Here is a 15,558-nt window from a genome sequence, read left to right as displayed (position 1 = left end):
ATATAACATGTCCTAGAAATCTCACTTTTCGTAAGAAAAACATTGTTTTATCGGGGGCTGCTTTAAGGTTTGCCTTTCGAAGCAAAGAGTGATACTCTTTTACTATTGTGAACATTTCTTGTTTATCTTTAGCTTGTAATAAAGTATCGTCTATATATGTTATGGCTTGTTTACGTTTTATAAGGGGTCCAAATGCATAACGCATTAGTTTGCTAAAGAAACTGGGTAATGGCTTGAGACCATAAAATCCTACTTGATAGGTGTACTGTCTGCCTCCTACAATAAAACTTGTAACCTTCTGTGTATCTTCAGTTAGTGGTACTTGATTATAAGCCGATGATAAATCACTACTTGTAAATATAGTTCCAGTTATTCTTGTCATTAGAACATTTAGTGGTTCGAGTGGCTAACTAGAATTACTTGTATCAGTTATAGAGTTTAGGTATCTAGCATCAATGACTAGTTTTACATAATCCTTCTTAGGTAATATGATGACGGGATTGACAAACCAACTATTCATATCATCGTTCTCATTGAGCTCTCTGATTATCCCTGCTTGAATTAATTCATCCATTAGTCTTTCTAATTTATCTCTGAGATGAATGGGTATTTTGCTTGGTCGTTGCTTTTTAAAGGTTGCGTCTTTTTTTAAGGGTAAATGGAACTTATGTTTAGTTCTGCCAATATCATACTTATGATGTGAATAGACATCATTATCCTGAAGTATTATTTCTATCAACTCAAACAATTCATCATCAGTCAAATCACTTTGCGTGAAATCAAAGTTATCTAAGAACCTTTCTAGATACTCTATGTCTTGAACTGTATTTCTGTTTTGCTTAATTACAAAATCACTAACTGCTTTATTTATGATTCGGTTGCTTTGTAGTTTATCTCTAAACTTAGGAAACTGTTCGTTGACTTTAGGTCTACATAACTCTTTTGCTTCGGTAGAGAAGTCTGTGGCTAGTTCTCTCTCATCTTCTTTGCATTTTTCTATTAAGTCACTTTCAATAATTTCGAGCACCTCTTCCTGTTCTAGTGTATTAGTCTCTACTTTCTGTAGTTTATCAATATCATCCTTGCTTGTATACACATAGATAGTTATTCCTGAATTCTTAAAGGTTTGTTCAATTAGAGAAGATATCTCTCTCCAATCCATTCCGTCTAAACCACAAGCTATTTTTGGCATCGCTATACAGCGTAAATTTAGTCCTAGTGCATGATCTCTCATGGCAAGTAGTGTTGTTTTGATTGTGTCAATTGTTGGCTTTTCATAATGATTAGCCTTAGTGATGAGATTATATACTAAGTTATTATCTGCTCTGAAAGTTATTATGTCACCTATATCACAGTTTCTACTTTTACAGTAGTCCTTTAATAAGGGTATTCTTTTGGAGATTGTGTTAGCAAAACCTTTTTTCATTTCTGCATCTGAGGATATCGTGTGCGCTATAGGCATATTAGAGTCAAATATAGATTGGGTACGAAAATCTACATATCTAATGCAAGAATTAGTTTGGATTTGCTGTCCTTCTTGTAAATTGTTTACTACTGTGTTCAGTATGAAGCAATTGTTATAGTCCTCACTTTCATTTAGTATTGTACTTGTAAATTCGGCACAGTTTTTGATATTGTATCTTTGTATAGGTTTGTCAGTTATATCGCACATAGCATAACCTATTATTCCTCTATTTATCTGTATTGGGTGATTCTTTTGATTCTCCATAAATATGGGTAGAAATTCTTCAGGTTGTGGACAAAGTGTGTTCACAAAGACTAGGTCAGTTTTTGCAACGTTAATATGGGGCATGAAATATGTTCCTGGTGGAAATAAGGCTTGACTGGGGTGCTTTTGCTTGTGCAATTGTGTACTTTTCTGTTGTAGAAAGATTGGTTGAGCTATGTTTAAAGCAGTCATCTCAGTTATGTATGGGTAATCTTTCTCATTGTTGAGTGAGCCGTAGCAAATTAGGTTTCTCTCAGTTTTTAACTCTACTGCGGGGATATCGAAGTGAAGTGCTTTTAAAAACAAATGACAAAAATCGATACCTATTATGTTCTGTCTTTGTTCTTTAGTAACGAATACTTTATGGGGGACTGTATATTTACCGTCAGTTTCGAAGCTAGATTGAATAGTTGTGTAGCCAAGCATTCTGATTGATGAACCAGTATATGTTTTTGAATCACAATTTGTATTTTGTAAATGCAAATTTTGTCCAAGGTTTACTAGTGCAAGGTATGTAGGATGATTGATAATAGTGCAGGTTGATCCTGGGTCAATCATGAATTCTACTTCTAAACCACTATTGTTTTTAATGTCTCCGGTGGCAAAGTGATATAAGTTGAGATAAATTCTTGACTTAGTACTACTTTCTTTAGTAGCGTTCGGAGACTTCAAAAGTTTAAAGGAAAGAAGTCCGTTATAGCATTTACGTAGTCATCGTCGCCTTCAACGAAACTTATTTGATTTGGTTGTTGCTGAATATTGTTGGGTTTTGATTGTCTTTGTTGTAGATTGTTATTTCTACTTGGTGTATAGAAGCTAGCACTTTGTTGTGGCTGTTGCTGTTGTTGTGGTGATGGTGATTGTTGTTCAAGATTTGGTTCATTATTTCTATAGGTGTTTTGCAGAGGGAAGGTTTGTTCGTATGGTTGAGTGAATCTATTGCCATAGCTGCTAAAAGATGTATTTTGTTGTTGATAGTTAGGCTTGTTGAACCTAGGATTATAGTTTGAGTAGCCACCTCTTGGTTGATAGCCTTGGTTTCTAGGACCATTGAATCTTGTATTGCCTCGGTTATTCTTTCTGTAATCATTGGAGAATGTTATATTTGGCCTTCTTGGTTCAACAAGTTCCTTTCTCAATTTGTTAACGCTATCATCTATCTGTTTCTTTGTGCATCTAGAGATGGAATGACCATTGCTTCTGCAATAATCACAGAATCTAGTACTGTTAGGTCTGCCTTTTATATTAGGGTCTCTTGGCCTAGAAGTATCTATAGCATTCACTTCATTGCTTTTGAAAAGACTAGTTAAATCGTTAATTTTGCTCTCGAGTGTTTTAAGTTTATCTATTCCTGTAGCTCCACTAGACTCTGTTGTTACAGAAAATGTTAAGTCTTTTACGACTAAGTGATCAACAAATTGTGTCCAAGTTATTGAAGGATTTTCAATAAGTTTCTCGTGCGCTTTGCGTTTTAAACCTTGTGGTCTTAGTCCTCTTATAGCAAAATCTATGTATTTCTGACATCGTTGTCTTTGTTGGATTTCTTTCTCCCTTCTTATATTGTCATCACCTTCAATACTTGTTGGTATCTTTTCTGGCCAACCTTTATCAACTCCACTTTTTATTCTATGTAGATAGTTCTTTATTAATTCTACTTCTTGCCTGAATGTGTTCTCAACCTCAAGTCTAAATCTAAATTGGTCTCTACCGTCTATTAATCTTTTTATAAATTCATCTTTTAAAGTATTCCAATCTGTAGCATCTGTGACTTCACTTTCAAACCATTCTAGTGCTGTATCAGTTAAAAGTGAGCCAAATAAGGATTGTTGCCTTTTATCATAGCTAGTTTGTGCAGCGGGTGCTGTAGGCCTAGTTCCTAATGAAAAGAGTATTTTGTTTTCTACAGAGTTCCAAAAAGAAGTGGCATCCTGATTAGGATCATTGCCTGAAAAAGATACAAGTGAAAGATTTGGATGTGTTATGGGAGTTTCAGGTGGGGGAGTAACGGCAGGTGGAGGAGTACTACCACCAGGACTGGCCATTGTTTGAAGGACTGAAGTTATTGTATTAGAATTATTAATAACAGAGGAATAGTTTAAATCAAAATCAAAAAAGGATTTTAGTGAGAAGCCCTTTGACTAGTTAACTTACACAAGTTAATTTAATGGCTTTTCTACAATAAGTGAACAAGTTAAATTTAGGCAGGCTTCTCTGATAGTTTAAATGAACAAATTAAATTGAGAATGCCTTTTCTATATTAAATGAACAAGTTAAATTGAAGTAGCCTCTCTTTATTAAATGAACAAGTTAAATTGAAGTAGCCTCTCTTTATTAAATGAACAAGTTAAATTGAAGTAGCCTCTCTATATTATTCGAACAAGTTAAATTGAAGTAGCCTCTCTTTATTAAATGAACAAGTTAAATTGAAGTAGCCTCTCTATATTATTCGAACAAGTTAAATTGAAGTAGCCTCTCTGGGACCACCATTTATACTGCCGGTCCGTACATTAGATACTTAAACGACGGGGTTAATCGCGGGACCACATGTATAACTTGAGAGTTCAACCCCTAGTTCTACTCTTGGTATATCGTTAAGTATTAAAGAAAGTTAATTGCAAATATGAATTAATAAGTTATGTTAAACAGCATCAAATATGAACCGAGCATGAAGGGATAGAATAGTTAAGGTTATTAAGACTGAGAAAGTACAAGTTAGCACAGGTTGAAATATTCTAAGTTAACTTAGATAGAATTTAAGAGATGTTAAATTATAATTTAGAGTAGTTAAGTTGAACTTACCTGATTTCCAAATTTGTGCTAAGTTAATATTTTATGACTTAGAGAGTTCTTAGTTAAGAACAAGTCACAAAATATTCTAAGATAGAAAAATATCTCAAGTAAGCTGAGATTGAGCAAGGGAGCAATACGGGAGTATGATTTTAAATCAGAAGTTATCGGGGACCAAAAAGTGTTGGTAGTTGAGCGTGCAAGCTCCTTTTATACTTGCGGACACGTGGTTCTCTAGTATCCTATTGGATAGAGATAACAGTGTCGACAGAGTTACCAAGGTTAACTTGGTGTTATCTGTGTGGCGTGATAATATCACGTCATAGTATTCTCAGTTTTAGTTAGTGATCTTAAAATAGTAGCTTATTCAAAACTACTTAGTAATTTGTTCACACGTTAAAATGGACTTTGTCCAATTCAAGTTTGTGCTTCACGCACTATAACGTAAATTCTCAAAATAGCACTAAGATTATCAAATAGTGTTACTGAGTGTAGCACACTTCAGTACACTGGAAATGATCAGAGCTAGATCAAATTTAAGAAAGTTGCATACGTTTTTTGACTCGAGTCGACTCGAGTTTTTTGAAAAAAACTGGTGACAACAGATGATTCTTGATATTTCTTTTAGTAGTGAAATTCTAGAGGCAGAAAGCTTCAAACTGATATTACACGTGACAGCCGGGGATGCCCTCATAAAAGTCAAAAAATATCTAAAAGAACGTTCGGCTAGCATAAATTTCTCACATTTTTTCGAAAATGAGGGAAGAATAAATTCTGTATTAGTAGCCTAAATGCGAGCAAAAGATGAATATTTTTTATTGGACCGTAGAAGAAAAAATCATATTTTCGAGCGAAAGCTAAGGACATTCATTTTAGATCCAGCCAAAGTCGAGGACAACGTCCGAAATCAAGCAAAAGTCTATTCATACGCTTTTCATATCTGTTGAACGCTATCTTTTCATGCTCATTAATAGTCGAGGAAAATCTTTTTATAAGTCAAACTCCAGACTAGGGTTTTGCGTCAACCATTGCTAGAATCGCTGACCTTGTAATTTATGTAAAGAAGTATCCCACACCTCGAATTTTATAAGTTCGACCGCCGACAATACTCTTGAAATATCTTGAGAGAAAAAAAGGTCATTTCCAATAATTTAAATAAACAATGTTCTTGCAAGAGTCTTGTACGATTTAGCAGCCCCTTTTAGACAACTTGCGAGAACTTTACAAGATTGACTTGTGTTTTTAACAGGGGCGTTTTTTTCATAAATTCAAAATCTCAATTAGTGTAAAGTAATGTTTTCTTTTGTCAGATGAGTGGAGTTGGAATTGGAGAAGGAGGGGGTAGGATGAATTTCAGAGGAGTGGGGAGACCTACTAAGCTCAAGTCAATGTCAGATGACAGTGTTATGGAGTCCCTTCTATGCCAGAAGACTGCCGACTCATGTGTCCTAATAGAACAGAATCAAGGTCAGTCAAAACAGAGATTTGTGAACAAACTATCTTGTACTTTTGCACTGAGCATGAGTTGCTAGAAAGCCTCACTTGTGACGACCGGGCAAAGATGGTCAAATAGTTTCAGGATGTCAAGTTTTTAGCGAAAAATGGTCGAAAGTGACAAAAATGATTTTTACCATTTTTCATAATTAATGAACGTTTTTAGCGACCGTGCTTGATGTTTTTCCGACAAACTCAAATCAAGACAGCTTTTCAAGTGTATTTATATGTATATCCAATTATATGCATCAAATTTCTTATTAATGGTTAGCAAATCGCACTAAAATCAATCCACTGTCAATTGGCAATTTTGGTCACGGTTTTTGATCTTTTCTAAAAATGGTGATCAGAAACGGTAATTTGCTGCGTTTGAAAAACGAACGAAAGCAGTCATACAGTTTAGATTAACATTAAAGCTATTTGACAGATGTGACAATTTTATTTGTTTGTTGGTGCGAATATTACGATAAAAGTAAATTAAGTGTATTAAATCTCGTTGTGTGTTTTTAAGGGCAATATAGGGTTAAGGAATTTAAAGTCAATCACAATTTTTATAGAAATTCAAATTCAGACTTGAAAATGGGTTTCGCAGTGATGCACTAAGATATAATAAAGTGGAAAATTCCCAAAATTCTGATTTCGGCGTTGCCTAAAAATTAGAGTGAGAACTGCATGCGCTTTGCTATAGCCGCATAAATACTTCCAAAATGTAACTTCTAAAATGAACCAGCGTTTTTGCAATAAATTGTTGATGTAATTCTTATTTCAGAAGCCACACTTGTTCAAAAACCATTTGATCCGCAGAAAGAGCCAAAAAAGAGCATCCTAAAGAAAAAATCTGACTTGAAAGAAGACGCGGAGAAAATTGTGACCGAATTGAGAAAAAACGAACAAAGTGAACAACAGGGGTCACGTGACAACATCTCGCTATCAGTTGAAGAAAACAGTGACGTCATAACAGGAACAGATGAAAACGAAGCTTGACATCAGTTTGAAAAATAACCTTTGATGTTCTACTAATTATCAATTAATTTAATTTCTGAATAACTCCTGTAAGTAGTTGCCAAATCGAAAAAAGAGTAAAATATAGAGAAATTTTAACTTGCTAAATTAACGTCTTTTAGTAAATTGTTGTTAGGAATACACGATCGATTTATGAGTTTTGTGTAATTAATAACGATAACTTTATTAAATAGTTGTAGATTGAGTTTGTTTTAGTTTGGTTATACAAATCTAAGAAGTCAAATTGACAGTTTCAGATGTTGACGTGTTATCATTGAAGAGCTAAATAGGTGAAAACACTCAATACTCTCAGATATGGCAGTAGAGAATCCCGCCATGCAGTCGCGAACTCACATCTCCGCTTGATCTTTCCATCATATTGTCCAAAAAAAAAACTGTCGATGAACTTTCAAGGCAGTCGTTTCTTCGGCTGAAACTGTTACCAACAACTGTCACGTGGTCTGGCAACTACCGAAATTTCGGTCTTTTCTGAGGCATAATTTTTAGAGCTATTTAGATCTCTAAGTGACGAAGTACAATGGAAAGTTGATCGAAAGAACGGTAGGAGGAAAAATTGCAAGATCTTTCATTAAATTACATGCCTATTTTTTGATGGCCCGAGCGGAACGTTGCTTAATATCGCCATGTTCAAAGAATCTGAAAAAAATACAGCTTTTGCTATGTCTTACACCAGCTTTTCTATTACGTCTATTTGTATCTCACTGCTGTTGCAAAAATTTCGGCATGTCTATCTTTACAGGCTCTTTCTCATCAAAAATTGTAATCTAGAACGTTGCTGAAACCTTAATTTCAAGTATTAGATAGGAAAATAAATACGGAAAGAGAATTTTGAAGATACTTGCTTAAGATTTAATGATAGTAATATTCAACATCGACTAGGGTAAATTCTGTACTTGTTCAAATGATTTCAATGTTTTAGTCATCAAGTATTTTCATAAACGAATAATATGTGATTTGAATAACTATATAATTGAGCGGAGATGCAAGCCCTTATAGTAACTGTTGATAAATCTTTCAGTTCGAAAAAAAAATCCACTCTAAAATATTAGTGTTACCAGAACCGAAAGATAAGAAACAAAAATATATCCCTCATTGTAATGATGCAAAAAATGGCATATGAGTAAATTTTGTATAAGAAACAGAAAAATAAGAAACGAAACCAAACAGAGAAGAGGATCCATTATGTCTTGTTGAGGTAAAACTACCAGAAAACCAATCAAAAATCTATATTCTGAGCAAAAATCGTAATTTGAAAAAAGACTTATTGAATCTATTATACTTACCCGCGTCTTGCTATCACAGTTGCGTCATGTGTATTATTATTGAAATCCTCTTATGTCAACGATTCTTTTTTTCAATTTATCATAATTTTTAGAAGCATTTACTAAGTTCATGAAATATCAAATCAAATAATTGCGTTTTTCCCTAATTTATATGCCAAAAAAATCGGATTGTATGCTTTTGGGTAATTGCTGTGGATGGTGAAAAACACAACCCGATGTCAAATAGAACAAAGTTCATACCAACAAGGCTGGAAATCAGTTCTCGCCAAAAATGTTGGATCTAGCAATTATAACAGATGTCTACAGACATATGAAAACTCAACACTGCACCAAAATAAAATTTTAAATTGGAAGGAGTTAACATCCTTGCCAAAAACTATTACGTCAACTAAGCAAGTGAAATTGCGAAAAAATTTATCGGTAACCCCTGGACATTTCTTAGACTGCGTATTATGAGAGATAATGTGGAAACATCCAACATTGTCAAAATGTTGGAAACAGTTGAGAACACGACCTTTTCCACTACTTTGAGGGTTACCTTGTTAACTGATCTGGTCGAGATTGAGATCGTTTATAGTCAGGACACTCAAGGGCTAATTTTTTGCCATTCTTCGGGAAAGTAATGTTTTTTTTACAAATCAAGACCAGGTAATATGACATAGCTAGGAGGCACACCAGCAGTTCCTGAGATACAACCGATGTCCGTGGCGTCTCCAGAAATGCGGAAAGATAAAAAGATAACCTTTCGAGAACCGATAGGAACCGTAACTCAATTTGGGAATTGAATAATAAAAGTAGAAAATTTGTTACTTCGTCTGCTTGAACGTTTTCTACGTGACAGTGAAAACAATACTGTTGTTTGCCGAAGTACGGGGAATCTTGTCTCAAAAGTACTCAACTCTGCTTCCAATGAAACAAAATACGTCAAGGGTATATATATATATATATATATATATATATATATATATATATATATATATATAGTAATACGCCAATAGTAATATATATATATATATATATATATATATATATATATATATGTATATATGTTTGTATGTATGTATTTATGTATATATATATATATATATATATAAAAATTGTTCAAAATTTCTTAAGAGAACATACGTTGCAGTCTGCCTGGTGAAAAACTCATCAAGAGACTTAGAAGTTTATCATATCCAACACCATTCATATTCGTTGCGCCATTTAAGACAGGAAAACTATCATATAAATGAGCCTCAGGGTTTTTGCTGTGCTTAAAATGTACTTTCGCAAAAAATTGGAATCAACTAATTGCTCAAACAAAAAATTTTATCAGCAACTTTTCATCCAATGAAGAGAGATATAAAAAACCGATGGAACCAGGTTGAAAACATTTGTTTAGTAAACTTCGAGTCATAACAATTATAAAATTAATTTTACAAATTAAGACAATTTAGCATCTGTTTTGTGATTTTAAAATATAACCTTTTCCAAATTCGACGCCAGGTTTTGATTTGACACTAACCGTTGTCAGATCCGTTCCTTGTTTAACAAAATCGGAAACAAAAAACTCTCCGCTTGTTTGCCAATTTTATGTCATTTAACAATTTGAATAGAAAGCAGAAACACTTCAGACCCACAGTGAGCTATGGTCAGACTATCCAGAACGAAATGAGTTCTGATCAGAGTTTCGAGCCCAAAATGACCTTAAAATGACCGTACACATACCATGGTCCAGGCAATAGTGCGCTGATGAACAGACTCAAATTCAGACCAAATTCCAGACTAATAGCAAATTTGATCCGACTTGTCAGATCGAAAGAAGCTCTGATGAGACTCAACCTGAACTAATATAACCCCGGTTGAAATTACCGCAGAAAAATACTCATTCCGTTTTTTTAGCTTTTTTTCTAGACAAGATTGCTTTTTTAATCGATTTTTAAAGACAATGACGGTTCTTGAACGATTTTTATACGTAAGAAATGTTTTAACCATTTTTTTTACAAGACGCTTTGTTGGCCGTTTTTGAAACCGTTTTTAGCAGAGTAGTTGTTTTTTTTTCTGTATAATCTAGTGAATAGGGGTTCTCATGGGGCTTGCTCAAGTTCAAGTTGGAAATCCTAGCGTGACCGAAACGGTCTCTGATTACACTCAAGTGCGTTCGAATCCGCCTCTGATCAAACCTTCCAGACCTAAGTGACCTCTGACCAGACCCAAACCAGACTATGGTCCAGTCTACTGTGCGCTGTAGCCACGGTCCAGACCCTTTAACTTCGATCTGGGAACACACGGGTGGTGATCATAACTCAATATGGATCTGGACCTCAACTTGGGTGGTGGAGCATTGTATATAGAAGTAAATTATAGGGTTAGTTGATTCTATTTTCCGGTTAACTTATTGATGAAGTGTCCCAAAAATTGCTCAATTCTCGCTATTTGAACTTCCATTTTGTATGGTTTCACTGAATTTAGGGTTTCCCCATGAATGTACTTCGCCAGAGGCTAAAAACATGAACAAAATCCCACCCAAAGCTGAAATGATGCCAATGACATAGAAGCTGTACAGCCACAACTCCTGGCTGTGAACGTTAGAATCTGTGATTCTTCCGACAATTTCTGGAGCCAGAATTCCGGCGGTTGAACCAATAGTGTTCGTAATACCAAAAGTGATTCCGGCAAAGTAGGGTGCTATGTCCTGGATGTTGCAATAAGCACCCGGGTATCGAAACCCGTAGAAAAACATGGCCGCCGATACCGAAATAATCACTAGGGTCGCATTACAATCAACGTAACCTGCCAAAACTAGAAAAATAGCAGAACCAAATGAAGCTATGAGCTGGTTTAATTTCCGGATAAATGTTGTTGTGACGTACTTTCTGCTTAACAGGAAATCTGTGAGTCGAGACGTGGTAAGAATTGCGAGAAATGTTAGGAGCCACGGCAGAGAATTGTAAAGTCCGTTTTCATTGACATTTAAATTGAGCACGTTTGCTAAATAAAGAGACAAGCAAGTCATTAGTGCATATTCTACAACATTAATCGTTGTCTCGGCTATTATTATTGCAAAAAAAGGAAAGCTTTTGAACAATTGTTTCCACGGTATAATTACATCACTGTTGTAATTGGTTTGGAAATTGATTGAACAGGTAATGTACGTTTTCTCGTTCTCTGTTATTTTGGGATGATTTTCGGGAGAATCGGATGCAATCCTCATCCAGAAAAAGAACCAAATTATTCCCAGAAACCCATAGAAAAAGAAAGCCAGAGGCCAACCCTCTAGCAAATCGATGGTACAGATAAACCCAACGATAGGTTAAGCCAGCATCATTCCAATAGACACACCAGAAATCACAAAGCTAGAAAAAAAGCTCCGCTCACATTCTGGTGCCCAACGGCCCGCTAAATATTGGAATGTTGGCAACGTAATGCCCTCAGTCGCGCCCTCAAGTGCTCGAAAAACATAGAGCAGCTGCACTCCTCCAAAATAGGCAACAAATGGGTTCAATGCAAGCAAAAGTGCACGAATGAGAATTGCCCATCCGAACAGATTTTTGCCGTTGTTTTTCGAAGCAATATATCCTCCGGGTAATTGGGTAAGAGCATAGCCGTAGAAAAAAGCGGAGAGCAGATTTGCTTGTTGGGAAATGGTCCAGTCAAACTTTCCCACCTAATAGGAACTTTTTCTATCAGTCGTTTAATTGAAAAATCAATTAGGAATCGAATTGCTCCAGATGTGTGATCGTTTATAATGTATTGACAAAATATCAAGGTATTTTCCCAGATGTTCTATAATAATAATAACGAATTCAAATCAAACAAGGTTTCCACCATCTTGTTTTCGCCACATTTAGGGGAGGTTCAAATTCGATTTAGGTTTTCTAATGGATCCCATCCAGAAAGATAGCAGTAATATTTGAATTTAGATATTGCTTGTGCCTCAAAATTTTTGTCATTTCTGTTTGGAATGTTTTGGGATTCATCAGAGGTGGACAAGAAAGACTGTAGGGGAATGAAAGAGCATTGTTATACTTAGCTACGCGAACGAAAAAGTTTTCCTGGCACAGCTTCTGTCTCATCTCTCTAGCGACTCATCATGAATATACATGATGGACAGCGTACTCTCTTGAGTCGTCATTGATAGCTTTTGATAGCAATTCCTTTTTAATGAGAAAAAAAACCGTCACTGAATTTGAATGTTATCGAAATCATTGAGCCATAATTTATTTGTCCAGGGTTTTTGTTGAGTTGTTCCGTAAAACTATTCTTATATTTGGTTTTTTGCTTTGCAGCTTCTAAGATCTAGATAACATTTGCGCGAAAAACATTTGGGCATTGGAATTGAGAAGACAATTTTTGTCAAAAATTCCTGTGATTCAAGTCAAAAATTCTTTTCCTTAAAAAGTTATGATCATCCGTAATATCAGGTGTTTCAGACGTACCTCTTGGAGATAATTTTTCGATAAAAGCAAAAATTGATTTACTTTCTTCTTTAGCTCATTTATAAAACAAATCGAACAAATTTGAATTTTTTTGTTTGTTTCGTAGATTAGAGACTTAACAGACTTGTTGCACTTTGATGGGGATTATACTCACCATTTCTTGATATAGACATGGGAAATCAAACATAAAACCAAATGCCCAGAAAAACAAAAGTTTGCTTTGGACAGCAACCAATTTTGAAATTAAGCTTATTCAATTTAAAAATATTGAAAAAGATCCCTCTTGGCTCATCTTTTCCAGGGAAGAATTGCTGTTCTGGGGCAGAGGACAGTTTTGGCTGTGAGAGTCGTCTTGTGTTCTGTGTTCCACGACCATATCCACAATTGCAATGCTCAAAGTAACTCTCATTGAAAAGAGCAAAGCAAAGCCGAGGAATGCAAGGAGTCCAATTCTGTATCTTATCGAGAATAACTTTCCTTCACTCGTTCGATGATAATCGATGCCATCATTTTTGAGAATATTTCTTCTCTCGTCATTTTGTGAGCTCAAACTTCTCACCATTTTTGAATCAGTCAAATTACATGTCTTGGATCACTAATCTATCAAAGTTCTGATTGTGTCACATTTCAGACTTGGCATCGCTTGAACCAACTCTTAAAACTTGATTCATGTCCTGAACACAGTTTTTAGTGTTGTTGTTCTTTCATTTTTTAATCAATGAAAAAGGCCGCCATTTTCCTTGGTTTATTGCCTTCAAAAAGTGATAAATTCTCCAAAGTGATAAAGCCCACAAAAGCGAGAGCACTTCCACAAAGCTCACTTGACAGAGAATGAGAAGTATTCGAAAAACATAAACTGGAGTGATAAAATTAACCAGAGCGGCTGAAAGCTAAAAGAGAGCCAAGTCCCAGAGATCAAATAAAATCTCTTATTCGATATCATAGAAGCTGGAGTTTGATAATTTGTTTGAAAATCACTTGGTATTTTAAAGCCATCCAATATGAATACGATCGAAAAATGAACCAAATGATGACCTTTTTAGCACCGCACAAATAACTTTTAATTCTACTGCATATACGCTTTTTCTTCGATGCTCTTCAAATGTTCAAACTATCAAATATGACTTTTATCATTTATGTAAAATGGATTAACCAAACATATAACAACAGCACCTAAATGGTTGGCCTAAAGGATAACCTGAAAATATATGACAAGTTTCAAATTGATCTTGATATACGTGTATAAAGCAACGCAAACGCAGGTTTTCAGTGCCCCCTAGTCGAGACTTGGAAATATTAAAAGACCGACCGCGACAGATTTAAGGTATGAAAAGACTGTTCTCGGCAGATATTGGGTATGAAAAGAATTTGTCTGGACCTAATGTGATGCCCAGGACTTTGGCTGGAACTAAAACAACCGTCCCAGAATTTTGCTGGAACTAAAACATACGTCCGGGAATTTGGCTGGACAATAAAGGTGTTCTGGAGATTTGCTCGACAATAAAACATGTTCTGGAATTACTCTCGCGACCATTATAATGACTTGTTTTCATTTTCCTTCAAAGTTAAGGACATGTAGCGCAATTGATTAAGCATTGGGGAAGATTGGAGAAGGTCACGAGATCGAACCCAGAAGTCGCGGAACTTTTTAGTTTGCTTCATTTTTGCATGTGAAAAGAATTTGGCTGGACTTATGGAAAGAATTAGCCTCGAATTTAACTAGGGTCCTCGACCGTGTAATTTAATTCAATATTTCCCCCCTCCCTCCCCCCCCCCCACCTGGAGTTAATAGGTCTTTTGATAAATTCCACGTCTCGACTAGGGCCGCCTTAAAACATTATGCCCCTAGCATTTTGTTTGCCCTTATCAGTGTTTTTTTTCAGCAATTACTTTGTGCCCAGAGCCTAGAAAAAATACAATTGTAATTATTATTCAGTGTGAATCTTGTTTACTATCATATCTCAAGATGATTTGTCTATACCCCACCCCCTTATGTTATATTTAGGGTAATTTATGTCGGGGGATATACCTTTTATTACAACTAATCTGGGGAATAGGTGTAATGGGAAATCCCAGGATCATTTATAAAAATTCACTTCCACTTAGATCTATCTTAAACCTGAAATATGTTTCAATGTCGCATATACAGATGCTAAGCCCCATTCTTCTTTATTCGGAGCTTCTTGTGAGCAACTCTTTTGTGCTTTCCAAAGATGATGGGAATTTGACTCACAATATTGGGAAAATGTTCAAACCGGATTCAAAATCTTGCGCGAACACCACCCCTTTCTTGGTGCCTCTTTTAAACATTTTGCTGGTGTTTATCATTATATAAACAGTTTTTAGTCGTCATGGATAATAGTCGTATAACAGTCTTGTCTCTAATCGTCAAAGAAGTTATAGAGGCTCATGCAAAAGCTAGCGCACTGCCGAGCAGAAATTTTCTGAAGAGAAAAACTTGCAAGACGTCTTGCAAGTGAATCGAAAAACTTGCAAGGCATCCTGCAAGTGAATCGAAAAGCTTGCAAGACATCTTGCTAGAGTCTTGGTATCGGCATGAATTCACTTGCAAGATTGCCTTTTTTATTCATCGACCACTAAAGTGTCCAGACCGAAGATGAATATCAACCTCCCTGACAGGGATCTTCAATAATCTTCTTTATAACTACCGTTAAAATAAGACAAAAATATCCAATCAATTTACACGCTACATTCAGTAATATAAGCATGATAGTTATGTGCTATTAGAAAACTGTGCTACTGTGCTATTAAAAACTGAGTCAGAGTGCGTGAAGCACAAACTTGACTGCCGCAAAGTCCA

At 35.4% G+C, this 15,558-nt stretch overlaps 2 protein-coding genes across 2 annotated transcripts in view; one reads left to right on the top strand and one right to left on the bottom strand.

The window, feature by feature from the left end:
• The window catches only part of LOC142342028 (uncharacterized), a 42,371-nt gene extending 35,095 nt beyond the window's left edge, over positions 1-7,276 (top strand). Inside the window, exons 3-4 of the mRNA XM_075393196.1 lie at positions 5,827-5,983; positions 6,780-7,276. Coding sequence (XP_075249311.1) covers positions 5,827-5,983; positions 6,780-6,994 — 372 coding nt within the window. The 3' untranslated portion in view covers positions 6,995-7,276. The remainder of the gene's footprint in view (positions 1-5,826; positions 5,984-6,779) is intronic.
• Positions 7,277-10,655: 3,379 nt separating this feature from the next.
• Positions 10,656-13,750, bottom strand: LOC142342369 (sialin-like). Its single transcript, XM_075393675.1, has 2 exons — positions 13,009-13,750; positions 10,656-11,590 (listed from the first exon to the last, which is right to left on the bottom strand). The coding sequence occupies exons 1-2, from the start codon at positions 13,297-13,299 to the stop codon at positions 10,721-10,723; spliced, it is 1,161 nt and encodes a 386-aa protein (XP_075249790.1). The 5' UTR covers positions 13,300-13,750; the 3' UTR covers positions 10,656-10,720.
• Between the last annotated feature and the right edge of the window lie 1,808 nt (positions 13,751-15,558).

The sequence above is a fragment of the Convolutriloba macropyga genome, chromosome 7 (genome assembly GCF_964194025.1).
Source record: "Convolutriloba macropyga chromosome 7, txConMacr16.3, whole genome shotgun sequence".
NCBI lineage: Eukaryota > Metazoa > Xenacoelomorpha > Acoela > Convolutidae > Convolutriloba > Convolutriloba macropyga.
The sequence above is the reverse complement of the archived record's forward strand: the minus strand, read 5'-3'. Positions and strand labels throughout refer to the sequence as shown.

Bases quoted from the DNA above. Each gene is read 5' to 3' on its own strand.
- LOC142342369 (XM_075393675.1), bottom strand. From the start codon at position 13,299: ATGGTGAGAAGTTTGAGCTCACAAAATGACGAGAGAAGAAATATTCTC. The intron at 11,591-13,008 runs TCAATATTTTTA...GGGTTTATCTGT, and splicing joins TGAGCCAAGAGGGATCTTTT to ACCATCGATTTGCTAGAGGG.